The following is a 26,253-nucleotide window of genomic DNA, read 5'->3' as shown; positions in this document are numbered from 1 at the left end:
TCCCTCCTCGTCCAGGCACTTAGCCCCGGCAGCCCTGGGCGGGGGGGGGGGGGGGGCGGGACACGGGGAGACAGACGCCAGACAGACAGTGCTCACACCTCGCTCCCACCCCCGAGGAAGGGGCAGCGTGAGGAGGGGGCACCAGGCCCATCGCCAGCTGCAGGGGGGTGCTCACAGCTGCTGTGTGTGGCTTTGCCATGGACACCCCGCTGGTCCACGCCGGGGCCACAGGAGGGGGGCTCGGCTGGCCCTGCGTGGAAGCAGGACGACCTGTGGGCCTTCCCCAAAGGGCCCCGGCCCTGGGCGTGTGCAGCCGGCCCCACCCCCTCCGCCCACGGGCTCTGCACACAGGAGTTTGTTTTGAGTCAGGCCGGGGCTGGCCTCCCATTTTGTAGGGCAGGGCGGGGACCCCAATCTGCGGGGGCCCCGGGTTGCGGGGCGAGGGCCGCGCTGAGATTTCGCTCTGGGACGTGGGGCCCGGCTCTGCCAAGGGGCCGAGTGGAGGCCGAGGAAGCAGGAGTCCGGGCTGGGGACCCTGGCCAGCGGGGAGGAGCCCCGGGAGGCAGGGCAGGGGGGGTCCTGGGGCTGCCTGGGCACGGAGCCCCGCCCGGTTCCTCTGTGGCTTGGAGGGAACGCCCATGGGGGTGCGTGGGTGGGTGGGTGTCACGGGGCGGGCGTGCCTGAGGGCGTCCGGGCAAGGTAAGAATTGCGCCTGCGTTTGTGGCCACTGAGCTGTTCGTGCGTTTGGTGTGTGTGTGTGTTGGTGTTGTTGTTGTTTAAATATATTTTTTTGTTGATGTCAGAGAGGAAGGGAGAGGGAGAGAGGGAGAGAAACATCCATGATGAGAGAGAATCACCCATCGGCTGCCTCCTGCACGCCCCCCCACTGGGGACCGAGCCCGCAACCCGGGCCTGTGCCCTTGGCCGGAATCGAACCCGGGACCCTTCAGTCCGCAGGCTGACGCTCTGTCCACGGAGCCACCACCGGCCAGGTTTGGTGTGTGCCTTTAAGTCCTCAGCTGGGGGTATTTTCCATTGACGTTTAGAGAGAGTGGAAGGAAGGGGGGGAAACGAGAGAGGGGAACATCGATGTGAGAGGCACACTGGATGGGTTGCCTCCCCTACACGTCCCGACCGGGGCTGGGGGTCGAGCCTGCAACGGAGGTGCGTGCCCTTGACCGGAATCGAACCCAGGACCCTTCAGTCCGCAGGCCCACACTCCATCCACGGAGCCCCACGGGCCAGGGCCCCACTGAGCTGTGGTAGCAGGAACCCGGGCACATCACGCCCCTTCCCCCCCTCCCCCCTGCATATCCACGGCCCCGGGTGCCAGGCCCTGCCCCGGGAAGATCTGGCACTGCCCTTTGCACCCGGCTTCTGGCGTTTATGGCAGACAATACGCCGGGGGCAGAGGGCAGGACGGGGATGGGCAGGGGGGTCGAAGGGGGCTCCTCCTCTCCTGGGTCAGAAAGCCAGCCCCCCCTCCCCCACGTGACGGGGACCAGACACCTCCTTATGGGCTTCGCTCAGCCCACTGAGCTCAGGTGCTGAGAGGGGGGCCGGGGGAGGCTGCCCCAGGCCCCATCCAGCCCTGCAGGCTGGCGTCCTCATGGGGCTTTGGGTCCAGATGTGGGGGGGCGGGGGGAGGTCCTGACCCAGAGGACAGGCCACTGCTGCCCCCCTGGGTGGGGAGGGGGAGAAGGGTGGATGCCCATGGCACCGGCCCGGGTGGGAGAAGTGAGGGAGCCCAGGAGGGAGACGGGAAGCGCCACCTGGTGGCCAGGTGCGGAACTGCCCAGTGCCTGCAGGACGGAAGAGCCTCCCCCCCGCCCCTCGCTCCCCGCCCCAGCTCAGAACAGGGGGGGACCCCAGCGCACAGGGAGGGGGGCAGGTGTGCAGAGGAAGGGGGCTGTGGATCAGGCCGAGGGGTTCGGAATGCAGAGGCGCCTCTGATGGCTGGAGTCTGGGGGGCTGGGTGAGCTGCGATTGGGAGGTGCGGGGTGCTGTGTGAGGTCACTGGGCCTGGGCAGAGGGGTGGGGGGGGGGTCGGGGAACCTCAGATTCCTTCGCCCTCGTTCTGATGGAGCTGAAGACGGGAGCCACCCCGCCCTCTGTTCACAGAGTCCCCCAGATGCTGGCGACATTGATTTTAATTGATTTTAATTGGGGGGGGGGGGTGGGTGCCAGAGCAACCGGGAGGGAGTGGCGGGGGGGGGGCAGGGGGAGGGGCCCCCCAGGCTGGGGGAGATCTTCAGACTCGCCTTCTCCTCTGTGTCTGCTGATCCCAGTTCCGTGGATGGCACTCGGGGCGGAGTGGGGGGAGGGGGGAGGGGTGTGGGGTGTGGGGTGCAGGGACAGGCCGAGGAGGCGCCCGGAGCCGGGGCAGCGAGCGGCCTGTGGGGACAGAGAGGCGGCGGCCGTCAGCCCAGGGACCTGTGTGCGTGTCACCCCGACTCACACGCACCCCAGCACCCCCTGGGCCGCACCATCGCCCACAGGGGCTCCCGCTAAGCATCCGCTCCAGGTCCGTCCCAGCCCCTGTCACTGCTCCTCCGCGGGGGGTCCCTCCACCCCCTGGCCTTGCTGCCCGCCCCCCCCCCCACCTGCCTGGGTCATTCATCCCCCTCCGGTGCTGGGACCCTCCCCTTCCGGCACCCGCCCATCACTCCCCCAGAGCCCGCCCCTCCGGAACCCCAGCTCTGACAGGTCCCAGACCCCACCCCCTGGCCCATCCCTTCCTCCCAGCGGGTCTCGTGGGGCTGATTCTGCTGCTTTGTGGGAGCCCCAGGGCCCTCAGGGGTCACGGAACCCAGGGGTCCTCAAACTCCTGGGTCAGGGCCGCCTGGAGGGCCGCCCCCCCCCCCGACTTCCCATTCAGTGGGCCTGGGGGGGGGACCCCACGTGGTGCCTACCCCCTGGGGGTACTGATCCGATATGAGCTCCACTTACGGGCGGGGGGACATCTGTGGGTGACGCGCCCGAGGCCTCGGGGTGCTGGGCCGGGGTGGATCCCCCCTGCACCACCCTGGCCCTGTCCCGGGTCCCCCCTCACCCCCGAGACCCAGGTGGCCCCGTTAGGAGGGAGGCGGCCTCCAGGTACCTCTACTGGGAGGTCGGTGACTTGGCGGCATCGAACATCTTCTTGCGGCCCTCCATCCCCGACATGGCCTCCACGTTCTTCCGCCAGTCGCCCACCTCCACCGGCCGCTCCTGCGGGCGGGCCACCCCCGGTCAGCCTCCCCTGGCCCCCCCACGCCGAGGCCCCCTCCACAGGTGACTGGGGGGGTCACAGGCCCGTTCCCACCCAGGGCCCGGAGCCCCCCTCCCCGTCCCGCTCGGCAGCCGGAGGCCACCTCCTCCAGGGAGCCTTCCGCCTGCTCCTGGGCCCCCGGTCCAGCCACCGGCTGCCGCCTGCTCCTCCTCGCTCCCTGTGAACCTCGGGGGCCACGGGCCACGTCTTTCCTCCGCGTTTCTTACCGACCCGCTCCGTTCTGGCCCCGGGCGGACGCCGTGACCTCGGCCAGCTTTGCGTGACGGGCTGAGGGCGAGGCCTGACCCGCCCCCCACCCCCCCCCCGAACCTCTGCTCCCTGAGTGCTGGGACCGTGACGCCCGGCCGTCTCTGCCTCCTCGACAGAGGGCCGCGACCCCTGTCCCCTGACCTCCACCCCCTCTGGGTGTTTCCTTCCTTTTTTTTTTTTTTATATATGTTTTTAATGATTTTGTAGAGAGAGAGGAAGGGAGAGGGATGGAGAGAGAGAAACGTCGATGAGAGAGAAGCATCATCGACCGGCTGCCTCCCTGCACGCCCCACCCTGGGGCTCGAGCCCACAGCCCGGGCCTGTGCCCTGACCCGGGAAGCGAACCTCGACCTCTAGGTTCCTGGGTTGTTGCTCAACCACCGCTGAGCCCCACGGGCTGCTGGGTATTTTATTCCTCGGTCTGGCGTTTCGGGGTCCCCATGCCCCCCTGGGACTGGGAGCAGTCGGGGCAGGGACCACGTCTCCTCTCTCCCAAAACAGAATAAGACCTCATCCCTGGCCTCCCAGGACCGCGGTCGGCAAACCGCGGCTCGCGAGCCACACGCGGCTCTCTGGCCCCTGGAGGGTGGCTCTTCCACAAAATACCACGGCCTGGGCGAGTCCGTGTGGAAGAAGTGGCGTTCGGAGAAGTTTAAGTTTAAAGAATTTGGCTCTCAGAAGAAATTTCAATCGTTGTCCTGTTGATATTTGGCTCTGCGGACTAATGAGTTTGCCGACCACTGTCCCAGGAGGTTCTAGAACGTTCCGCCCGGAGCTCGGGGCCGGCCCGGGCGGGGAGGGGGCTCACCTTCTCGGTGTCCTCCTTCTTCACCGACTTCAGGTTGGCCCGCAGGTCCATGGACACCTTGTGCTTGGAGCCCAGCAGGGCCCGCAGCATGGCGTCGGCCGAGACCCGTACCCGGCGCAGCGGCGGCCGCTTGAACTTCCCGCGGAGGTCCAGCACCTTCAGCTTCAGGTCCTTAATCTGCGGGAGGGAGGGAGGGCGCCGGGGCTCACTGGGGGGCAGCGGGAGGGCACGGCCCCCCTTCCGAGGATCCCAGCCAGAGCCGCTGCACCCCACGTTCTCCGGACCCTGCCCCTCTCTTTGCAAATAGCCTCGTGTGTTTGTGCATCGACGAACAGACGCGTCAACGGACGGATAAAGCCCCCCGGTCTCCCTGCCTCGATGGCCACGAATGGCACCTAACTCGTCCCTCCCCGCCGAGCCCTCCAGGCGGCTCGTGGAGGGCCCAGCCTTGCTCCCAGGGGGTAGATAAGCCCCAGGTCCTGACCCCTGAGGACATTGCTTGGGTGCGATCTCTGGGGACCCCCCTGCCCCCTCCTCCTCCACTTGAACCCGCGCCAGAGGCAGCGGGAGCCCTGCCCTTCCATACCCCGAGCAGGGGCTGGCCGGTCGGTGGAGGGAGCACTAAGCCCTGGAGTGTGTGACTGGGGCCACTCTGAACCTCAGAGTCTTCGTCTGTGCGGTGCAGATAGTAGCACCGACTTCACCCCCAGGCGGGAGGCAGGGTGGGGGGTGGCGGTGGTGAGAGGGGGGAGGATCGCAGGCCCGTGAAAGCCGCTCACAAAAGCAGGGAGTCTGTGTGCGGAGTGAGAGGGCGGCCCGGGTGTGCTTTATGTCTGTGGGGTCCGCCCCCTGAAGCCTGCGGGGCCAGGGCGGGGAGGGGGGCCCAGAACGTCCCCCCGAGTGGCCACCTCCAGCCCCTGGGGAAGGAGGGGGGGGGCCTGGCCCATCGGCGCCCCCGCCTCCCCCACCTGAGCCCGGCCCCCCCGCTCACCTCCCTGGTGTTGTGGAGGCATTTGGCCTCGATATCGTATCTCTCCTCGTCCACCACCTCCACCTTGGCGTGCAGGTCCCGGCACAGGTCCTGGGGGAGCAGGGACGAGCGGGTGGGGGGGGGCTCCCTCCCCTGCCTCCCAGCCCAGGGCCCCGGGCCCCCTCCCAGCCCCTTGGCTGAGACACTTTGCTTCCCGGACCTGTGACCTGGGGTCTCACCCCAGCACCCCACGGGGCTCTGAGATGGAACCAGGAGCGAGCTGCTCGCCAGTCACAGAGCTGGGGGCCCTGGTCCGTGGCGTCCCCCACCCCCACCCCCGCCCCAGGGAGGTCCCCAGCCCCACCCCGCCCCCGATGCCCGGCTCACCTGCAGGGCGCTGAGGGACAGGCCGCGGGTCTGCAGCGTGGGGATGCGCTCGGCCAGGTAGCGGGACTTCTCGGCCTCGCGCTCCTCCAGCTCCTGGTCCCAGCACTCCTTGGCCTTGGCCAGCATCAGGCTCTGGACGGGACGGAGCCCGGTGAGCCGGGGGGACACGAGGGGGAGACACGGGGGCGGCCCGGGCCCTCCAGCTCCTGCCGGCACTGGGCCCGAGGGAAGGGGGACCCCAGGCCCGGCCGGCTCTGGCCTCCGCTGGCCCTTGGGGCTCCGTGTTCTCACGCCCTGGTCACCGATTGCGGGCGGGCATGAGGGCGCTGGCCGTCCCTCCGCGGGAAGGTGACCTCACACCCAGGCCCCTTCTCCTTTCCCGCTGTTTGACCCCGAAGCTCCAGAGAGAGAGAGACGTGTATCAAAATAAACCACGTCCCACCCACCCTGCGTGGCTCAGGGGTTGAGCGGCGACCTGGGAACCAGGAGGTCAGGGTTCGATTCCCGGTCAGGGCACAGGCCCGGGTTGTGGGCTCCATCCCCAGGAGGGGGCATGCAGGAGGCAGCCGATCCGTGATTCTCATCATTGATGTTTCTCTCTCTCTCTCTCTCTGAAATCAATAAAAAATATTTTTAAAAAATAAAAATAAAGCCAGCCCCTCGGCCCACCCTGGTTCCCACCCTGCTGACCGCTGGCCCCTCTCAGTGCTGGGCCCCCAGTTCCAGTCCCGCCCCCCTTCCCGCCCCCTCTTCCCACCCACCCCCACCCCACCCTGCCCTGGCTGACCTTCAGCATGAGCTTGCGGGAGGCAGTGATCTTGGATTTCCTCTGGGGGTGAGAAGGGGAGAGACGGGGGTGAGGCAGGGGCTGCAGAGTCGAGGATCGCGGCCCGGCCAGGGCGGTGCCGGCCAGGGTCACGGTCGGCCCCCTGAACCCTCGCTCGGGGTCCCTTCTGAGCTCCACTCGGGGATTTGCCAGAATTCTCAGATCCAGGGAGGGCGGCCGGGATCCCGGGAGACACTGGGGGCCCCGCCCCCTCCCCTGCAGGTCGGGATGCTGAGACCCCCTCCCCCTGACCCAGTCCAGGTTATTACAGACAAAACAGGATGGCGGCCCGGCTGGCCTGGCTCAGGGGTGGAGCATCGACCTATGAACCAGGAGGTCAGGGTTCGATTCCCGGTCAGGGCACAGGCCCGGGTTGCGGGCTCCATCCCCAGTGTGGGGCGTGCAGGAGGCAGCCGATCCAGGATTCTCTCTCATTGATGTTTCTCTCTCTGCCTCTCTGAAATCAATAAAAATAGTGTGTGTTTTTTTTTTAAAAAAAAGACTTCACCAGCACAGATACCCCAGACCTCACTTACCTCGCTGCAGGCGCCCGCCGCGGGAAGGACGAGGGAGAAGGCGGAGGAGGGAGAGCGGGAACAAGAGGTTATTCACGCAGCCACAGAACCGGGGGGGGGGGGGGGGGGGGGGGCGGCAGGGGAAGGGGGGGAGGGGTGGTGACCACAGGGCACCGGCAAAAAGCCAGGCCTCTGGCCGGGGACCCAGTCAAGGGTCAGGACAGAATAAGACCCCACGGCCCTTTGGGCTACTGGAGGCTCTTGTGGGGGGGTACCCCGGTTGTAGGGGAGGGGGGAGGAGGGGACACCTGGACACGGGGTCCTGCCGTGAGAGGCGTTAAGTCATGGCCTGGCACATGGGAGTCACGGGATCCGTGCCGACACGCAGACTCCGGAACAGGCCGGAAAGGTCAACCCTGGGGGATGTCTGGGGACACGGGGGAGCCCGGCCCTCAGGATCATTCCTGTTTGAGGATCCGGCCTCGGAGGAGCTGCTTGGGGTGGGGGGGCAGAGGGGGGACCAGTGGAGCCCCCTCCAGGGCTGGGTTCTGCCCCAGAGGGACCTGCCCCCCCCACACACACACACACACACACACAGGGCAGGGCGGGGTACTCACACTTCGGGCATGGCTGTGGGTGGGGGCGGACAGCACCTGGGGGCAGAGAACAGGAGTGAGGGAGGTCACGGCTCCCCTCCTGTCCCCCAGCCCCCGGGGGAGGGGGCACGTGGGGGGGGCGGGCAGACAGCGGGAAGGAGAAACCAGGCCGAGTGGGTCCCGGTGGGTCCAGACGGCCCGGCCGGCGGCTCAGAGGCTGAGCATCGATCGACCTATGAACCAAGAGGTCGCCGTGGGATTCCCGGATTCCCGTCAGGGCACGTGCCCGGGTTGTAGGCTCGGTCCCCACACCATGCCCGGGGCGGGGCCACGTCTCCCGAGTCTCCCATCGGAGCCCCTCTGGCCCCAGCTCTGCCTCTGCTTTGCGGGGGGAGGGGGGGTGCAGCCTGGGGGAGCGGGGGGGGGTGACCCCGGAGTCTCAGCTGTCACCCTGGGCACAGAGGGGGAGGGGGGCGCCGATCGGGCCCACGTTCCCAGGATGCTTGGCTGAAATTAGATGCTGCCACCAGCTGTTTGTTTTCAGGGCTGCCCCCCCCCCCGCCCCCTGCCCCCCCAGAGACTGAGAAAGTCCAGAACGAAACACGAGCTGGGGAAGGCGCACCCCCGTCCATGGGCCCAGCATCCCTGCCCCCTCCCCCCCAATGCCAGTGCCCAGGTCCCCGTCCTCAGCCCAGCATCCTCCGTCTCACCCCGGGGGGGCCCCCCACCCTGAGGTGGGCGCGTGGCTGCGCCCGCCCCTGCCTCTGAGAGCCCCCTGTCAGCGCCGAGGGGCCCACCTGCCCGCCTGCCCCGCTGACAAATGCCAGGCCCCGGGTCCCGGCCTGGGCTGCGATTCCCAGCATTCCCAGCAGTCGGGACCCCTTGACAGGCAGGCTGATAAGGAGGCGGAGGCAGATAGCGGCAAATGGGAGGGGGCAGGCAGCATTCCTGTCCCCCCCCCTCCCCGCCCCCCTCCAGGCAGCCCGCAGGGAGGGAGGAGCGGAGAGGGAGGCCCCGTGGGGAGGAGAGTGTAGGGGCGAGTGTGAGTGTGAGTGTGAGTGAGTGTGCAGGGCAAGGACCTCGGCTCTCCCCCTGCTACCTGGCGACCAGGGACACAGTTCTCACATCAGGCCCCTGCTCTTCCTCCTGCTCCCACCTAACCTTGGCCCCAGTTCAAGGGCGTCTGGTCCTCCCTGCTGTGGCCGTGGGCCCACACCCCACCTCTGAACCGGGAAGCCCAATTTCGGAACTTGCCCGGCTGGTGTGGCTCAGCGGTTGAGCGTCAACCTACAAACCAGGAGGTCAGGGTTCGATTCCCGGTCGGGGCACAGGCCGGGGTTGCAGGCTCGATCCCCAGTGGGGGGCGTGCAGGAGGCAGCGGATCCATGGTTCTCTCTCATCATGGATGTTTCTCTTTCTGTCTCTCTCTCCTCTCTCTCTCTCTCTCTCTCTCTCTCTCTCTCTCTCTCTCTCTCTCTCTCCCTTCCTCTCTGAAATCAATAAAATGTATTTTTTAAAAAAAACTGTCTCCAAATCATGGCGGGAGGTGCTGTCTTGAGCCCCCGCGGCAGACAGAGCCCCCCCTCCGCCACGGGGACCCCAGAGACGGTGCCCTGAGCACAGACGCTCAGGCTGCAGCCCCCAATGCGGGCGCCACCTGCCCCCCCCCCCCCCCCCCCCCCCCCCCTCCTCAGGGGCAGGAGCGGTGCCCAGGGCCTGGCAGTCGGCCCTCGCCTGCTCTTGTCCTGCCGTCCGACGGCCACGGGGGGGCGAAGCCTGTCCCTCGAGACAAAGACAAAGGGGCCAGGGGGTTTCCCGGCTCAGGGGCGCCGGGGCCAGTCTTCCCGGCTCCCCGAGTCCCGCTCACCCCGCCACCTCCTCCGTCCCCTGCCGGGACCGCTCACGTCCACGGCCCACCAGCTCTTCCCCACCTCCCCCTGCAGCCGAGCTCCCCTCCTGCCCCTGATCCCCAAGGCCACCCCTCCCCAAGGGGCCCCGCCCTCCAGGCACCGCTGGGGGCCCCGTGGGCAGACAGAGCCGCTGGCTGCGCCCTGGGCTCGGAGGCGCCTTGTAGAAAGCCTCAACGGGCAGGAGGGGTGTGGGGGGGCCCGGGGCTGCTCCCCAACAGCTGTCCCAGCAGGAAACCCCTTCTTCCATCTCCCAGCCTCTTGTCCTCCGGCCGCCCCGCCCTCCCCGGTTCTGGGTCGGGGCTGGACCTGGATCTGGCCAGAACCGGGCAGACACTCACCTGGGTCAGCGTCCGTCCGTCCGTCCGTCCGAGAGCTGGGCTCGCCTGTCCCCGAGTCGAAGGCAGACTGTGGGGGCAGCAGGGAGGGAGGCTATGAACTCCAGGGCCCTCGGCAACTGGCCGGTTAAAAATAGAACAGACCCGCGCCCCTCCCCCTGCCGCCGCCCCCTCCCACCAACGCCTCACACCTCACACACACACACACACACACACACACACACACACACACGCACGCACACGTGCACACGCACACGCTGAGCACAGCAGGCCCTGGGCGTGCAGATGTGGGTGTGGGGGGGGGTTGGGGGTTCGGAGGGCACTCACATGCTGTGCACACAGAGGCCCCCCCCAACCCAGGAACCCCAGAACCATCCAGGGAGCCGGAGTCAGCGGGGAGAGAATGGACGGGCCTCGGAGGGGGGAGCAGGGAGGGGACACCGTGGGGCCTGGGAGTCCTGGGGGCACAGGGCTGGGGGCGGGGCTGCCTCTTCATTTCATTGATGTCGGAGAGGAAGGGAGAGGGAGAGAGAGAGAAGCGTCCGTGATGAGAGAGAATCAGGGATCCCCTGCCTCCTGCACGCCCCACACCGGGGATCGAGCCCTGACCGGGAATCGCACCGTGACCTCCTGGTTCGTAGGTCGACGCTGAACCACTGAGCCACACTAGCTGGGAGCCCCTCCGTCTCTTACAAGGAAAAGGGAACGTGGGCGCCAGGCCCCGAGCCCACACCTTTGGGGGGCTCCTGTGGTGTGGGAGGCGCTGCAGGCCGACTCTGGCGAGTGTCCGGGCGCAGCGGGCGTGGCCGCGGCAGCCCAGGGGAGCCTGAGGGTCTGCGGCCGCCCAGCGCCTCCTCCAGGAGGGCCTCCAGGAATGGAGGCTCCCCCAGGCCTGGACCTCGGGGAGACGGTCTCCCGCCCTCCCCGCCCCCGCCCCCGCGCCCCCTTTGTCCCCGGCCCCAGCCCACGGTCTGCACCTGTCTGCGGGGTATTTTTAGGATGGCTGGCGAGCCCGCGGTCCCCAGCCCATAGTCAGAGAAAGACAATGCCCGCTATGTTAATCCCAGGCTATTATTGTCGGCCGGCCGCGGGGCAGAGCCGGGCAGGGCCAGGACAGCGGGGCGCTGACCCCCTCGGAGGCTGGGGAGAGGCCTGGCAAGCAGGAGGTGGGGCGCTCGGCCGGGCCCCCTGTCTGGTGGGGGAGAGAGCTCGGGACGGGTGTCCTACGAAGACGCACCCCTCGTGCCCCGGGGGTGAAGACCCGCTCGCTCTCTGGAGGGTCATCCTGGGCCCCAGCGGAGGTGACCTTGGGGTTCTGGGAGGCCGCCAGGGGGGAAGGGCAGGGGCTGGGACGTCATGGGGGGCAGAGGGGGGCAGCTGGGCACAGGGATGGAACACGAAGGCACAGGCAGGGAGCAGCTGGGGTCAGAGAGGGGATGGGGGGCGGGGGGCTGCCTCCTGCGTGACCCACACTGGGGGGTCGCGCTCCCAACCCGGGCCTGTGCCCCGACCGGGAATCGAGCCATGACCTCCTGGTTCCTAGGTCGATGCTTAACCGCTGAGCCACACTGGCCGGGCTCATTGAGAAGGAAAGATGGAGAGAGCAGACTGACCAATACAGGACACTAGGGTGGCCAAAGCCACCCAAACCACGGGGTGAATGTGTGCCACCCAGCAGGCCCCTCCGCACAGGGAATCTCGGGGGGTCCCAGCCCCTCCGCACAGGGAATCTCGGGGGGTCCCAGCCCCTCCGCACAGGGAATCTCGGGGGGTCCCAGCCCCTCCGCACAGGGAATCTCGGGGGGTCCCAGCCCCTCCGCACAGGGAATCTCGGGGGGTCCCAGCCCCTCCGCACAGGGAATCTCGGGGGGTCCCAGCCCCTCCGCACAGGGAATCTCGGGGGGTCCCAGCCCCTCCGCACAGGGAATCTCGGGGGGTCCCAGCCTCTGAGGGTCTCAGTGCGATTCCCCCCGGGCTCTGCGGGGGCCGCGTGGGGCCGGAGTCCCTTCCCGGGACATGGGGGGCCACGGGGCGGGGAAGGGAGTGTCTGGCCGGGGGGAGCTACGCCCCGTGAGGCCGGGGGTACGGACAGAGGGCCTCGTCCCTCCCGCACCTGTCAGCCCAGCTGCCGGTCACGGTCTGGGGAGCCAGGGGCCCAAATTAGCCAGTGACCTGGCCCCATCGCATCTGCCTTCCGGGCGCCCCTCCCGCCGCCCGCCCGCCCCCGCTGCTCGGGCCATGGTCTCCGTGACAGCCAGCCACAGCCCCCCGCCTCCTCCCTGTCCCCCACCTGCAGCCCCCACCCCCCACCCCGCTTGCTCCAGGGCCAGGATTCCTGGGGCTGATTGCTGAGCCCGGCCAGGCTGGGGGCTCAGGAGGGAGAGCAGAGGAAACAAAGACCCCCAAATGTCACCACCCCTCAATTCTCGGCCACAAAAGGCCTGTGGCAGCAGAGACACAGTGCCCGGCCCGGGACTCGCTGGGGCCCCCCACCCACCAGGAACCCCAGATCCTCGAGGGTTCCCAGCCTAACCGTTAGGAGCCTCCATGTCTCCCTGGGAACCCAGGTGGAGGTCCGGCTGAGCAGCTGCTGTGAGCTGAGCTGAGGCCCGGCTGGTGTGGCTCAGTGGGTGAGCGTCGACCTAGGAACCAGGAGGTCATGGTTCGATTCCCAGACAGGGCACATGCCTGATTTCGGGCTCCATCCCCAGTGTGGGGTGTGCAGGGGGCAGCTGATGTATGATTCTCTCTCATCATGGATTTCTCTCTCCCTCTCCCTTCCTCTCTGAAATCAATAAAAAATACTTGTGAACGCTGATTTAAACACTTTAAAAGGGATGGTTTCAATGTGAAAGACAAAGAACGTCCAGGTCAACCGAAAAAGTTTGAAGACCAACAATGACAAGCATTATTGGATGAAGATGCGTGTCAAACTCAAACACAACTTGCAGAAAGATTAAACGTTGCTCAGCAAACAATTTCCGATCATTTACAAGCAACGGGAAAGGTTTTAAAGGAAGGAAAATGGGTGCCACATCAACTGAACGAAAGACAAATGGAAAACAGAAAAGTCATCAGTAAAATGTTGCTTCAACGGCACGAAAGAAAGTCTTTCTTGCACCGAATTGTGACTGGCGATGAAAAGTGGATTTATTTTGAGAATCCCAAACGCACAGAATCATGGGTTGATCCAGGTCAACCATCAACATCAACTGCAAGGCCAAATCGCTTCGGAAAGAAGACAATGCTCTGCGTTTGGTGGGATCAGGAAGGTGTGGTGTATTATGAGCTTCTAAAACCGGGTGAAACCGTTAATACTGATCGCTACTGACAACAAATAATCAATTGGAACCACGCTTTGATCGTAAAACCACCAGAATGTTCCAGAAGACACGGCAAAGTAAGTTTGCTTCATGATGACGCACCATCACACACTTCAAAACCAGGTAAAGACACGTTAAAAGATCTTGCCCGGGAAGTATGAACCCACCCGCCGTGTTCACCAGACCTTGCTCCTTCAGATGACCACGTGTTCCGATCGATGGCACACGCACTGTCTGAGCAGCCCTTCAACACGTACGAAGTGGACAATGGGGTCTCTGAATGGTCTGCCTCAAAACAAGAGAAGTTCTATTGGGACGGTACCCACAAATTCCCTGAAAGATGGGGGAAATGTGCAGCTAGCGATGGACATTACTTTGAACAAAGTATATATATACAATTGATTTTTTACAGAGAGGAAGAGAGAGGGATAGAGAGTTAGAAACATCGATGAGAGAGAAACATCCATCAGCTGCCTCCTGCACACCCCCCACTGGGGATGTGCCCGCAACCAAGGTACATGCCCTTGACCGGAATCGAACCCGGGACCCTTGAGTCCGCAGGCCGACGCTCTATCCACTGAGCCAAACCGGTTTCGGCTGAACAAAGCACTTTTGATGTTTCTCTTGAAATTATCGTGTTTTCCTTGGTGACAAAATCCGCATTATTAACCGGTAAAGGCTCAATCCCAATTACTAACCGGTATCCGTATTTTTAACCGGTACACCTGGTACTAGCACCTTGAGGAGGAGGCCTGGGCGGGGCCAGGAGGAGGCCTGGGCGGGGCCAGGAGGAGGCCTGGGCGGGGCCAGGAGGAGGCCTGGGCGGGGCCAGGAGGAGGTCTGGGCGGGGCCAGAGGGAGGCCTGGGCGGGGCCAGGAGGAGGTCTGGGCGGGGCCGGGGGAGGCCTGGGCGGGGCCAGGAGGAGGCCTGGGCGGGGCCAGGAGGAGGTCTGGGCGGGGCCAGGAGGAGGCCTGGACGGGGCCGGGGGAGGCCTGGGCGGGGCCAGGCAGAGGTCTGGGCGGGACCAGGAGGAGGCCTGGGCGGGGCCAGGAGGAGGTCTGGGCGGGGCCAGGAGGAGGTCTGGGCGGGGCCAGGAGGAGGCCTGGACGGGGCCGGGGGAGGCCTGGGCGGGGCCAGGAGGAGGCCTGGGCGGGGCCAGGAGGAGGCCTGGGCGGGGCCAGGAGGAGGTCTGGGCGGGGCCAGAGGGAGGCCTGGGCGGGGCCAGGAGGAGGTCTGGGCGGGGCCAGGAGGAGGCCTGGGCGGGGCCAGGAGGAGGTCTGGGCGGGGCCAGAGGGAGGCCTGGGCGGGGCCAGGAGGAGGTCTGGGCGGGGCCAGGGTTGGGTGAGTGGCAGCTCGCAGGGCCAGCTGGAGAGGGAGAGGCCAGGGGAGGGCAGACAGGCTCCCGGCTGGGGCGGCCCTGGCCTTCAGCTGGTGCGTTTCTCACACCCTCGCCTTCAGAGCCACCCCTCACCCCACCCTCTGACTTCCTCCCACAACCTCTGCCGCTGCCCAAACCTGTTGCCTCCCTGAACCTGGAGCTGCGGGCCCTGCGGCTCCACCTGCCCCTCCGGAGCCCTTCTCCCCGCAGTCCCAGGCTGGGGTGGGGGAGAGGATGGAAGGCCCCCCCCTGACTCCCAGGTCCCCCTGCACTGCCCACTGAGCCCTCACTCCTGAGGGCCTGGGGCCGGGTCTCGGCGGGTCCCTGCAGCCCAGGCTGCTGCTCCAGAAACCCCACAATCAGCAGGTGGGGTTTGGGGCTGGATCCTGGAGGGCTGGTGGGGGCGGGCGGGGCTGAGGGTGAGAGGGAGCCAGCCAACGGGGTGGACCCCACCCTAGAAGCACACAGCACGTGATCCGCCAGCGAGGCTGGGGCTGGGAACCCGGCTGATGCTCTCCCCATCCCGCCTCCCCGGCCCCTCCCCCGCCCCACCCAGGTCTCCCCTGCCAGCTCCCAGCTTGCCCGAGCCTCCACCCTGCACCCTCCGGGCCTCCGCCTCCCAGCCCACCCCGGGTCCCCCCGTCTGCACCCTGGATCTTGCAGGTCTCCACAGCAAGAAGGTCTCTCCCTCCATCCTTCCCCAGCCCCCTGGGCACGGCTGGGAGCCACCTCCTCCAAGAAGCTCTCCCGGACTGCGCGTGCCTCTCCCGCCCGGGACTTCCTGTCTGTGCCACCCCCTGGTTCTGGGCCTCTGGTCCCCTCTCAGGTGGAAACCGGTCCGGGGGACGGCGATGGGGCTTCTGTTCTCGGTCGGCCCCTCAGGACTCGGCCTGGGGTAGGCAGGGCAGGCCTCTGCTGGCCCCGTGGGTCTCAGCCTGTTGGATGCGTCAGAACCCCCACAGGGCTGGGAAAACATTCATGGGGGAGGGAGGGCCCCACCCCAGGGTGTCTGGTTCGGCAGGTCCTGGATGGAGCCCAGAAAAATGTGCATTTCCAACTTAGGTCTGTGCCCTGACCAGGAATCAAACCCGCAACCTTTTTGGTGCATGGGATGAGCCATCCCGGCAGGGCGCGAATGAACCCATACGTGTTTTTAATTCCAATTTGCTCTCTCCTAGGGTCACTATTTTTTTAAAATATATTTTGTTGATTTTTTTACAGAGAGGAAGGGAGAGGGATAGAGAGTTAGAAACATCGATCAGCTGCCTCCTGCACACCTCCCACTGGGGATATGTCCACAACCAAGGTACATGCCCTCGACCGGAATCGAACCCGGGACCCTTCAGTCCGCAGGCCGACGCTCTATCCACTGAGCCACACCGGTCAGGGCTCCTCTGGTCACTGTTGATAGCTGTGGCCAACCATCCAAGGCCTGTTCCGTGTGTCCAGTCGATTATTATTGTTATCCTCCCGATTCCCTTATTTTATCTATAAAATAAAGTGAAGAAAAACAAAACAAAACAAAAATGATTTTAAAAAAACCAAAAGTGTGGCTTTTCATTCTGTCCACGAGGGCCCGTAACAGGCCCCTGAGTCCGGGACTGGCCGCTGCAGCGAGCTCGGGGGGGTTGCGGCCTCCTGGTTGAATAAAATGCCCCTAAGATGACAAGTTAGGGAAATATTCCCAAGGAACTGCTGGAATCGCTTGTGGTTTTCAGCCCCGCCCTGGCCCCCGGGGCCCAGGAGCTGGGGGTGAAGTTCTGCTCCTCGCCACCAGGGGGAGCACGTGGCGCGCGCCCTGACACGGGCGCTTTGGTCCTGGCCGGGCGTGAGGATGGATTCGCTCCGAGGGGACCCCCAACGGGCTTCACCCCTGAGCTAGATTTTTGGGGTTTGCTTTTGCTTTTTAAGGAAGGATAGGCGTTCCCCAGGCAGCCAAGGAGGAAAGACATCAGGACCCCAGTGAGCAGGCTGGGCAGGGACGCAGTGGCATGGAGGAGCGTGGAGTGTGTGTGTGTATGTGGGGGGGGGGGTAGGGGGGTACGGGGGGGCCTGTGGGCATTTTGCTCTCACTAGGGTGTGAAGGACTGCCCTGGGGACCAGCAGGAGGAGGTGAAGCCGGGAGTGGATGCGGCCTGGTGACTCAACAAGCCCCCAGCTCTAGTGCAGCCAAGACTGGAGGGCGGTGCAGGCCGGCCACCAGGGGGCGCGCACAGCCCGGGCGAACAATGGGGCGATTGATGCGAATGCGCCCTGAAAGACAGACTGTTCCCATGGGGCCCAGGGCTCCTGCCAAGCGCCCAGGGTGCGTGGAATTTCAAGGGGAAGCTGAGGAGAGTCGGGCTGTGGGCCGGGACCCCGCACCTCCCTCCCTGGAACCCGGGGATTGGGGGCGGGGGGGCGGGGGGGGGGGTAGGAAAAGCCGATGGCACAGGTGGGCAAGGGGGACCCCCCCCCCCGGACTCCCACTCCTCAGAGGGCCTCCCGGATCCCCGAGTCCACTCAGCCTTGAATGAACACCTCGCCCCACCTGCTAACCCCACTCCCAGAGCTGCTGGGAACCCCAGCTCCCTCCTCCTCCTCCTCCTCCTCCCTGGGTGGCCTGGGGTGAGGCCAGAGCTGCTTTGAACCTCGGTTTTCCCATCTATAAAATGGGAGCGCCACCCCCTCTGTGTCTGCCTCCCAGGGCTTGTGAGGATCAAACGAGAGAGATCTCCATCACTCAGCATCCTTGCTCCCTCTGCTCCGAGGGGACCCCGCCGGGCGGCCCCCCCCCCACCCCCTGCAGCCTCCTCCAGGCCCCAGACACCCCCACCTTGCTCCCCAGCACCCTCCCCCCACGACCCCCACGCTCCCTGAGACCTCCAGGGGACCCGGCCTCCTCCCACCCCAGCATCTGAACTTCCGACCCCCCTCCCCGCCCCCAAGGCTGACCACCCCCAGGCCAGGAGGGTGGGGCAGGATCTGAGGCCGAGGCACAAGGGCTCCTTGTCCCGCTGGGCAGCCTGGCACCGCCCGTCCTGTGCCCAGGAGGAGTCTCCCTGGCTCCATTGTCCTTCTGTGGTGCTTGGGGGAGGGGCCCATCGGGGTCCATCTGGACCAGGCGGGGGCGGGGGGGGCCCGGTGGCCAGGCTCACCGCCTGGACCAGCTCCCTCCCCCCCCCCACAGGCCGGACACCTTCCAGGCTTGTGAATTGTCCCCCGTCCCCCCCTCCCTCTGAGAAACCTCCGTTCCCATCCTCACGGCCTCCACCCTACCCTCCTTCCCTCGCCGTCCCGACGAAGTGAATTGTTCGCCGCTCATGCGGTGCCCTGCAGCGTGCCCGCCCGCCCGCCCTGGTGGCCAGTAAACTCTACCATTGCCCAGCCGGCAGCCCTGGTCACCGGGGGCAGGACCGAGACCCCCCGAGCTGGGCCCGGGCCTCCTGCCCGCCACGGCCTGCGCGTCCCCGGCGCCCGGCCGGCCACAGACCTAGTGCTCACATCGCGCCATCGCTGTGTGACGCTGAGCTAATGGCTAACTGTCTCTGGGTTAGCAATGTCTTTATTTTTTAAAATGTTTTGTTCTTGATGTCAGAGAGGAAGGGAGAGAGAGAGAGAGAGAACATCCATGATGAGAGAGAATCACGGATCGGCTGCCTCCTGCACGCCCCCTACTGGGGATCGAGCCCGCAACCCAGGCCTGTGCCCTGACCGGGAATCGAACTGTGACCTCCTGGTTCCTAGGTCGACGCTCAGCCACTGAGCCACGCCAGCCGGTCCTCAGTTTCTTCACCCACAAAGTGAGAAGGGAGGTCCCCGCTCCAGGCCGATGAGAAGATAAATGTCCCCAGGTCGTTGCTACTCAGCGGGGTCAGGGGCGGCCTCCCCGCGTCCCCACGGAGAGGGGGCCCCCTCCCAGCTGGTCCTCACACCCTCAGCCCGTGATCGCTCCCCAAGTGCACCCCACGTCAGAAGAGGGAGGGAGGGGGCGGGAGGATGGCTGGGGACAGCTGGGCATGTCAGCATCGTCCTGGTCACTTATGCGGAATTTGCTCTCCACGGAAGAGGCGCGAGGTCCCCCGCTCCCGAGAGCCACAGGCACCCCCTAAGAACTCGCTAAGGAGAGAGAGCTGAGCACCCAGGCCAGTTCAGCCGCCCGCCTGGGCCGGCCTGGGGGTCCCCCGTGGGTCCGGGGTGCAGGCCAGAGCAGGGTGCAGCTCAGCCCTGAACATGCCAGAGATGGCCCCCAGGGAGGCACACGTGCCCCCAAACACCCCCTTCCCGCCACCGTCCTCGCCGGCCGCGGCGGGGGCTCACCTGAGCCTTCCCTGGCAAACAACCCCGGGTCCCCTGCCGGCGTCACCCGCCCACGTGGGCAGCGGCTCGGGCCCAGGGACGGGGTGGGCCGGCTGGGAAGGGTTAAGGGCACAGGTGGTGCCTGGGACCCAGCTGCTTCCCGAGGGCGGGCGGGCGGGCGGGCGTGGGTGTGCGGACTTACAGCCTCCCCCACTGCGGGCGGGCGGGGTGGGGGGGCAGGAGCCCGAGTCTGAGCCGGGGCAAGACGCGGTCTGAGGGAGAGAAAGGCAGGGGCCCCCTCGGCCGCCAGATGCCCCTGTCACGCAGCCAGGCCTCCCACGCAGGCGCCACCGGGGAGGCCAGGCCAGAGGGGCCGGGGGCCGGGAGCCGGCGGGGACGGTGTGAGGCCGAGCTGGCCCTGTGGGTCCTGGGCCTCTGCCCCGTTTGGGAAGTGGGTCTCGGGGTGCAGACTGGAATTTCCAGGTGAGAATGTGATGCTGGGGTGCCGTGCCTCGGTCTCTCCCCTTCTGGGCACCCCTGCAGGGAAGGTTTCACAGTGACCCTCGCCCGCGAATCATGAGAGAGAATCGGCTGCCTCCTGCACGCCCCACACTGGGGGTCGAGCCCACAACCCGGGCATGTGCTCTGACCGGGAATCGAACCCTGACCTCCTGGTTCCTAGGTCGACGCTCCACCACGGAGCCACGCCGGCCGGGACACCCTCACTTCTAACCGGGAGGTTCGGGCACCAGAGGCCCCTGGTGGGAGCTAAGACCAGCGTGGGCCTGGGCGTCCGAGTCGGGGCGGGGGGCACCGCCTCCCCTCCTCTGAGGTGGACACTCACCTCGGGGCTCCCGGAGGCTCCCGCCCCGTATTAGGGACGAGCCTGGCAAGCTGCTACCTCTCGGCTAATTGCAGGCGGCTTTCTAAACACGGAGGAGGGTTATCGCTGTAACAACAAACATTTATGGCCCCTATCTCCCCGCCTTATCTCCCTGCAGACACTTCCTCAATTAATCCTCACAATGACTGCGGGAAGGCGGCTGGGCTGCGAGCACCCCGGGTTTGGGGGCGCTCCCCAGGAGCCCCGGCTGCTCCCGCTGCAGCCTCCGGAGGCTCCAAGGGGAAGGGGCTGCATCTCGGAAAAAACTTTCGAGCGGACCGAGGCGCGCACGCAGACGCGGGCAGGAAGCCCGGAGGGGGCCGAGCCGGGGGTCACTGCGACCCCACGGAGGCTGGGTGGCTGTGCACCCCGCTTCTGGGGAGGGCAGGTTTCGGGGTTCCTCACCACCGCCACCTTCTGCTGCTGCTGCTTGAGCCTCGGACAGCCTTGGAGGCCTCAGCCCGGGCCCCACACCCCCTTCACGGCAGGAGCCGCCCCGGCTCCCCTCGGCCCCCTCCCCTCCCCGGCCCGGGCCTCCTCAGTCTCCCGGTGGCTGGGCCAGGACTTGCCCATCTCCTGGCCCCATGGATGACTCACGCAGCCGGCGGTGGGCAGGAGGGAGGCAGGGCTGCCAGGCTAAGGGGGGGCGGGGGGAGGGAGGGGGGCCCAGACGGTGGCCACAGCCTCTCCCGGCCGTCCAGCTGAGCAAAGTTTTCCATCCCGTGTGTGTCTGCTGGCACCGCCCGGCCAGCTGGCACCCTCAGGGAGGCCTGGACCCCGCTCTGCGGTCCCGCCGGGCATTCCCGAGGACCAGGCTCCCCCTCCAGAATCCGGAGCTCCCGGAACTCAGGGGACACCCCGGACCCGGGAAGCGGGCCGAGCCCTTCCCGGCAGAGACAGCCTCTCCCCACGGGGTCACGTCTTTAAAGAGACACACTCCTGCCCGGTCGGCGTGGCTCCGCGGTTGAGCGTCGACCTACGAGCCAGGAAGTCAGGGTTCGATTCCCGGTCGGGGCACATGCCCGGGGTTGCGGGCTCCATCCCCAGTGTGGGGCGTGCAGGAGGCAGCCGACCCATGATTCTCTCTCTTCATGGATGTTTCTCTCTCTCCCTCTCCCTTCCTCTCCGAATAAAAACATATTAAAAATAAAGAGCAGGCTGTGTGTCGGGAAAGTGGGGTGAGGATACGGGTGCCCCGGGGACTGGTGGGTCTTCGCGGGCAAAGAATTTCACTCGGCAGACAGCGTGGGCACTGCCCCGGGCAGGGCGTCTTCATTCGGGAACGGGCATGAAATGGTAAGGGCCAGACCCCACCCCACCCCCACCCCCTCCAGGCCTAGCACCGCGGGGGGCGGCGGGGTAGAAGGACAGGAGGCGGGGGGAGAAGTGTGCAAAGAGGGGGCCTGGAAGGGTTGGGGGGTCCCAGAGGGAACTAAGCAGCAGGAGACCCCCCCCCAGCGTGGGCGTCAGACCCATCGGCTCCCCCCGGCCAAGGTCAGTCCAGAGGTGGTCCCCCCCGGGGGGCCGGGCTGGCCTCTGTGTCCTGAGGCTCGGCGCCCCGTGGGGCACGGCCCTCCTCCTCCGGGCGGGCACCGAGCCGGGGCGGGCAGCAGTCTGCAGGGCAGATGGCCGGGCCCCGGGAGGGGCTTCGGTGCCAGGTCTCCCCCGTGATCCACGAGTCGGCCCTGTGGCTCGCGGGCTCCGTGCCGGGGACGTCCTGAGCGCCGCAGCGTCCAGGGGCTGAATCTTCATCCTCAGCCCCGCGTGGCCTCTGCCCTCCTCCCGGGCCGGCCACCTGACCCTTCAGCGGCAACGCCTCCTGCACGCGACCGGGACGCGGCCTGGACCGCGCGCCCGAGGGGTCCGGACGCTGGAAAGAGAGAGAGAAAGAGAATCCACACCGGCTTTCCAGGACAGACAGAGGAAAGAGAGTTTGCACCACCCACCGTGATGGATGGGGGAGCCCCCTGACCCCACACCGGAGGGACCCAGGAGGTCAGGGCCCCTGCCCGGGGCGCAGGCTGGATCTCCAGCGTGGGGCGTGCAGGAGGCAGCCGATCCATGATTCTCTCTCATCACTGCTGTTTCTATCTCTCTCTCCCTCTCTCTGAAATCAATAAAAATACATTAAAAAAAAAACAACAACAACACGAAATCCCGGAAGGGTGCCGGCCCGTCGCCAGCCTCGCCCCTGGTTCCCAGGGGAGGGCGTGGCATCTGGGGGAGAGGGCATGGGGCTGGGAGCCAGGCCTGCCTTCCAGGGTCTATTCCTGGTCCCTCCCCTGGGCCTTCCGGACGCAAACCCGCCCCCGCCCTCTGCCCTCGTGCTCACAGAAGATGAAGAAATCTCCACGAACACATCGTGGCCCCCTCCTGCCCCCACCGCTCCCCCGCCCTCCGGCCCCAGCTTCCCTGGCCCCGCTGGGCACTGGCCGGCACTCAGGGCATCGATGGCCTGGCCTGCCCACCGGCAACTCCCCGGGACCCCCAGCAGCTCAGCCCGAGGCCCACTGTCAACAAAAGGTGGTGGACGACGCCGGCCGGCCGGCGTGGCTCCGTGGTTGAGCGTCGACCTAGGAACCAGGAGGTCAGGGTTCGATTCCCGGTCAGGGCACACGCCCGGGGGGTGGGCTCGATCCCCAGTGGGGGGCGTGCAGGAGGCAGCCGGTCCATGATTCTCTCTCATCGTGGATGTTTCTCTCTCTCTCTCTCCCTCTCCCTTCCTCTCTGGAATCTATAGAGATATGTTTAAAAATGAACCTCGCGCCCCTGCTGAGACCCCACCTAGCAAACGGGGTTCCTCGGTCTGTCCACAGCCCCGCTGACCCCGCTAACAGAGGGGAGCTCATCTGCCTCGATTCCCTGCTCCTAGGAGGGGCCTGCATCCCGGCAGGAGGGGGCAAGCTTCAGGCCATCCCACCCGATTCCCAGAAAGCCACGGCGCAGGCCGGCCAGCCGCTCTCCACTGAGTCATGGCAGAAGGAACCTGTGCTGAGGCCTGTCCCACCCCCTGCCTGGTCCCCACGGGGAGTCCAGCTGGGGAGGGAGGGGGGGCCAGGGGTGGGGGGAGGGCAGGCCTCCCAGGCTCAGACCTCTGAGCTCCTCATCTCTCCTGTCCCTAGGATGGTGCAGCTTTTTTTTTTTTTTTTTCCAGAGAGAAAGGGAGAGGGACAGAGAGAAACATTGATGAATCATTGATCGGCTGCCTCCTGCACGCCCCACTACTGGGGATCCAGCCCCAAAACCCCGGCATGTGCCCTGACCGGGAATCAACCGTGACCTCCCGGTTCACAGGCCGATGCTCCAGCCCTGAGCCTCGCCAGCCGAGCGGATGGTCCAGCTTTTAAGGGGAATGAATGCTCGCGGGAGTCCCCCCCATTCTGTCTCAAGGAGAGGGGAGCAGGGAGGTAAGGAGAGAAAGAGCGCCCAGCCCCCCCCCCCCGGAGGGCTTACCCCATGTGACCCCCGCGGGGGAGGTACCACGGCGCGCCCTGCGGTCTAGGACACGAGGGTTCCGGCGCCCAGGCTCTGCCGGGCGCGCACCGTCTGGATGGCCTGCTGGTTCTTGAACTTGACCAGGCCCAGGGTGATCTGGGCGTTCCAGCCGGGGTCCTCCAGGGGGCAGCGGAAGTCGATCTCGCCGCCGCCCTCGGTCACCAGCGTGAAGTAGATGTGGCGCCCCGTGCTCTCCACGCACTCCACCGCCTTGATGCGCGCGAAGCTGAGCTCCTTGGGCCGCCCGCCCGCGCCCTTGGCCTCGAAGAGCTGCAGCCCGCGCTCGGTGAGCACGCAGCGCTTCCGCTTCCACAGCTGCAGGAGGCCGCCGCTGCGCTTCTCCAGCACGCCCTCCTTCAGCACGGCCGCCGCCGCCGTCATGGGCCCGGGCCCGGGGAGCCGGGAGCGCCGCGGGGAACCGGGATCGCCGGCCGGCCGCGCGCGCGCGCGCGCCCCCTGCGCCCCCCGAGACCGCTGGTGCGCGCGCCCCGCAGCCCCGAGGACGCCGCTGCCCGGCGCGCGCGCTGGGTCACCCCGTGCCCCGCTTCAGCCTCTGCCCCGGGCGCCCGGCTTCGCGGCCGGCAGCTCTCGCTGGCTCGCCCCGGCTCCGTCTGCGCGCAGGGAGGCCGCCCGGGGAACTTGCCCTTACACGTCCCGCCGCTGCCTCCTGCGCGGCGCATTCCTGCCCCGCGGTCCCTCCCCTGCGCGCCGCGCGCCTGCCGGGGCCGGGCCTGGGGGCGGGGCCGGCCGGGGCCTCCGTCACGCCCCGAAGGCGCTGGGCCTCAGGAGGGCGGGCGGGTGCCCAGAGATGGGGGGGGGGGGGGGGGGGGGGGGGGGGCGCCGCTTACACAACAGCCTCGGCCTCTGGCCTCCCGTCGGCCGCTTCTTGGAACCCCCGCTGCTCCGGGCTCGTGGGGAGAGGGGGGGTCGCTTGCTGGGTGCCTGCGCGAGACCTGGCCCCGCAGCCTCGGCCCCCTTTCCTAGCCGGGCCAGCCCCCCCTGGCCTCGTGCCATCAGAAACAGGCGCGAGACCTGGGGTCCAGGCAGGAATGGGAGTCCGGGAATCCGCCCTGGGTTCCTCCCTCACCAGCCGAGTCCTCGAGGCGCAGGGCCCTGGAGAGGGGGCGCACAGCTGTCTCTGCTCCGAAGACCCACCCCCACCCCGGAGAGGGGGGCCTGGTGGGGAGAAGCCAGTGCGAACGGAGGAGAGGAACCGGAGGTCACTCAGTCTCCCCTGGGATGGAGGGGATTTGGGGAGCCAGGAGGGACGCCAGGGTGACCCGGGGGTCTCCCTGCCTAGAGTCCTCTCCATCACACAGGCCGGGAGGGCCCCGGCTCAGCCCCAGGCCTGATGCTCCCCTCCTAAGAGAAAGGCCTTGTCCCCAGACTTGAGTTTGGGGGGAGACTTGGGGTGGAGGTGTGGTTCCCTCTCTTTGCTGCCTAAAAAGTTTTGTGTGGCCCGGCTGGTGTGGCTCAGTGATTGAGCTTCGACCTAGGAACCAGGAGGTCAGGGTTCCATTCCTGGTCAGGGCACATGCCCTGCATGGGCGGGGGGTGCAAGAGGCAGCCGACCCATGAGTCCCTCTCATCATTGATGTTTCTCCCTTCCTCTCTGAAATCAATAAACTTTATGTATACGCTGAGTGGCCAGATGATTATGATCTCTGAAAGCATAATAATCTGGCCCGGTGCATGAATTCGTGCATGGGTGGGGTCCAGCCAGCCTGGCCAGGGGGAGGGGACATGGGCGGTTGGCCGGCCTGCCTGCTGGTCTAACTCCTGGTCGAACTCCTGGTCGAGGGGACAATTTGCATATTAGCCTTTTATCATATAGGATATACGCTGCGTGGCCAGATGATTATGCGTTCAGAGATCATAGTCATCTGGCCACTCAGTGTATAGACACACATACATGAGCTTTGGGCTCAGGCCTCGACTCTCCCCCTCCCTTCTGTGACCTGCCCTCCCGTGACCTTCTGTGACCTGCCCTCCCGTGACCTTCTGTGACCTGCCCACCTCGGGCAGCATCCCTGTCCTCCACTTTCCCCGTCTGTTAAATGGGAGGATTCCTTTCTTCTCCTCGCCTGGATTCCGACGGGCACGTGAGGTAACATCTGTGGAAGGCCGGGCACAGGGCTGGCACCTCCCGGAGTCCCAGCGTCCCCACAAACGTGATTTTCCCCCTCCCCCCACCTCCACTGCCTCAGGGAGGACGGGGACCCCGGATGCTGGCCATGGCACCCCATCGCCCCATGGGGTGGGCTCCGCCAGGCCCTCCCTCGTCTTCGGGACCTGGTCATCGAGGGTTAATGACAGATGACAATGGAGATAATGTAGTCATGGCCGTAATGAGACCTCTGTACCACCCTCCTGCCCAAGGAGGCGGGACTTAACGGGCACAAGGAGGGTCCAGGGCGGGAGGGAGGGGGTGCTCTGCATGGCAGTACCCAACCCTGGAGGTGGGGGGGGGGGGCGGCTAGGCTGTCACGTCCCATCTCGGTTCTTTTAAAAAAATATATAGATTTTTATTGATTTCAGAGAGGAAGGGAGAGGGGAGAGAGAGAGAAACATCCATGATGAAAGACAATCATGGATCGGCTGCCTCCTGCACGCCCCCCACTGGGGATGGAGCCCGCAACCCGGGGCATGTGCCCTGACCCGGAAGGGAACCATGACCTCCTGGTTCACAGGTCGAAGCTCAACCGCTGAGCCATGCCGGGCCGGGCCCCTCCCAGTTCTTCAGCCCGGGAGCTGCAGGGGACCTCACACACAAGGGACAGGGACCTCCCCACCCCCCTCCGGAGAGAACGGAGGGAGCCCAGAGTGTGGCCATGGAGGGCGCTCAAGGTGCCCTCAGCCCTGACTCAGGGACCCCCCAGGTCTCGGCCATCTGCCAGCAGTGCCCTCCTGGGGTTCCTCTCTCCGGCCCCCAATCCTCCCCGGGAGTCCCCCGAGTGCCCCAGCCGGGCAGAGTCCCACCATGACCCAAGGTTCCACCTGCCCCTCGCCGCTCTCCCATCTCGGGGCCG

The 26,253-nt window shown here is 66.5% G+C and overlaps 2 protein-coding genes across 3 annotated transcripts; both read right to left on the bottom strand.

Moving 5' to 3' along the window:
• Positions 1-2,345: 2,345 nt before the first annotated feature.
• TNNI1 (troponin I1, slow skeletal type) lies at positions 2,346-18,061 on the bottom strand. The gene is made up of 10 exons (XM_054713149.1): positions 18,052-18,061; positions 14,848-14,981; positions 11,105-11,182; positions 9,871-9,937; positions 6,473-6,648; positions 5,686-5,817; positions 5,320-5,409; positions 4,329-4,505; positions 3,101-3,210; positions 2,346-2,394 (listed from the first exon to the last, which is right to left on the bottom strand). Exons 1-9 carry the CDS (start codon positions 18,059-18,061, stop codon positions 3,103-3,105), a joined length of 972 nt encoding a protein of 323 aa, XP_054569124.1. The 3' UTR covers positions 2,346-2,394; positions 3,101-3,102.
• A 2,914-nt stretch (positions 18,062-20,975) lies between these two features.
• Positions 20,976-23,945, bottom strand: PHLDA3 (pleckstrin homology like domain family A member 3). Of its 2 annotated transcripts, none has more exons than XM_008159978.3 (2): positions 23,183-23,945; positions 20,976-21,599 (listed from the first exon to the last, which is right to left on the bottom strand). In XM_008159978.3, exon 1 carries the CDS (start codon positions 23,603-23,605, stop codon positions 23,228-23,230), a length of 378 nt encoding a protein of 125 aa, XP_008158200.1. In that variant the 5' UTR covers positions 23,606-23,945; the 3' UTR covers positions 20,976-21,599; positions 23,183-23,227. The 2 variants fall into 2 exon arrangements, with proteins under 2 accessions (XP_008158200.1, XP_054569071.1); XM_054713096.1 differs by lacking the exon at positions 23,183-23,945 and adding an exon at positions 21,676-21,855.
• Between the last annotated feature and the right edge of the window lie 2,308 nt (positions 23,946-26,253).

This window comes from Eptesicus fuscus, chromosome 24 (genome assembly GCF_027574615.1).
Source record: "Eptesicus fuscus isolate TK198812 chromosome 24, DD_ASM_mEF_20220401, whole genome shotgun sequence".
In the NCBI taxonomy this organism is placed as follows: Eukaryota; Metazoa; Chordata; class Mammalia; order Chiroptera; family Vespertilionidae; genus Eptesicus; species Eptesicus fuscus.
Note: the sequence above shows the minus strand (reverse complement) of the source record. Positions and strands in the feature narration are given on the sequence as shown.

Excerpts from the sequence above, each read along its gene's own strand:
- PHLDA3 (XM_054713096.1), bottom strand. The coding sequence starts at position 21,792 with ATGGATCGGCTGCCTCCTGCACGCCCCACGCTGGAGATCCAGCCTGCG. Across the intron at positions 21,600-21,675 it reads GGGCTCCCCCATCCATCACG|CGTCCGGACCCCTCGGGCGC; the intron begins GTGGGTGGTGCA and ends CTCTCTTTCCAG.
- TNNI1 (XM_054713149.1), bottom strand. Across the intron at positions 6,649-9,870 it reads ACGGACGGACGCTGACCCAG|TGGAGCTCAGAAGGGACCCC; the intron begins GTGAGTGTCTGC and ends CAAATCCCCGAG. Across the intron at positions 4,506-5,319 it reads GCCTCCACAACACCAGGGAG|ATTAAGGACCTGAAGCTGAA; the intron begins GTGAGCGGGGGG and ends TCCCTCCCGCAG.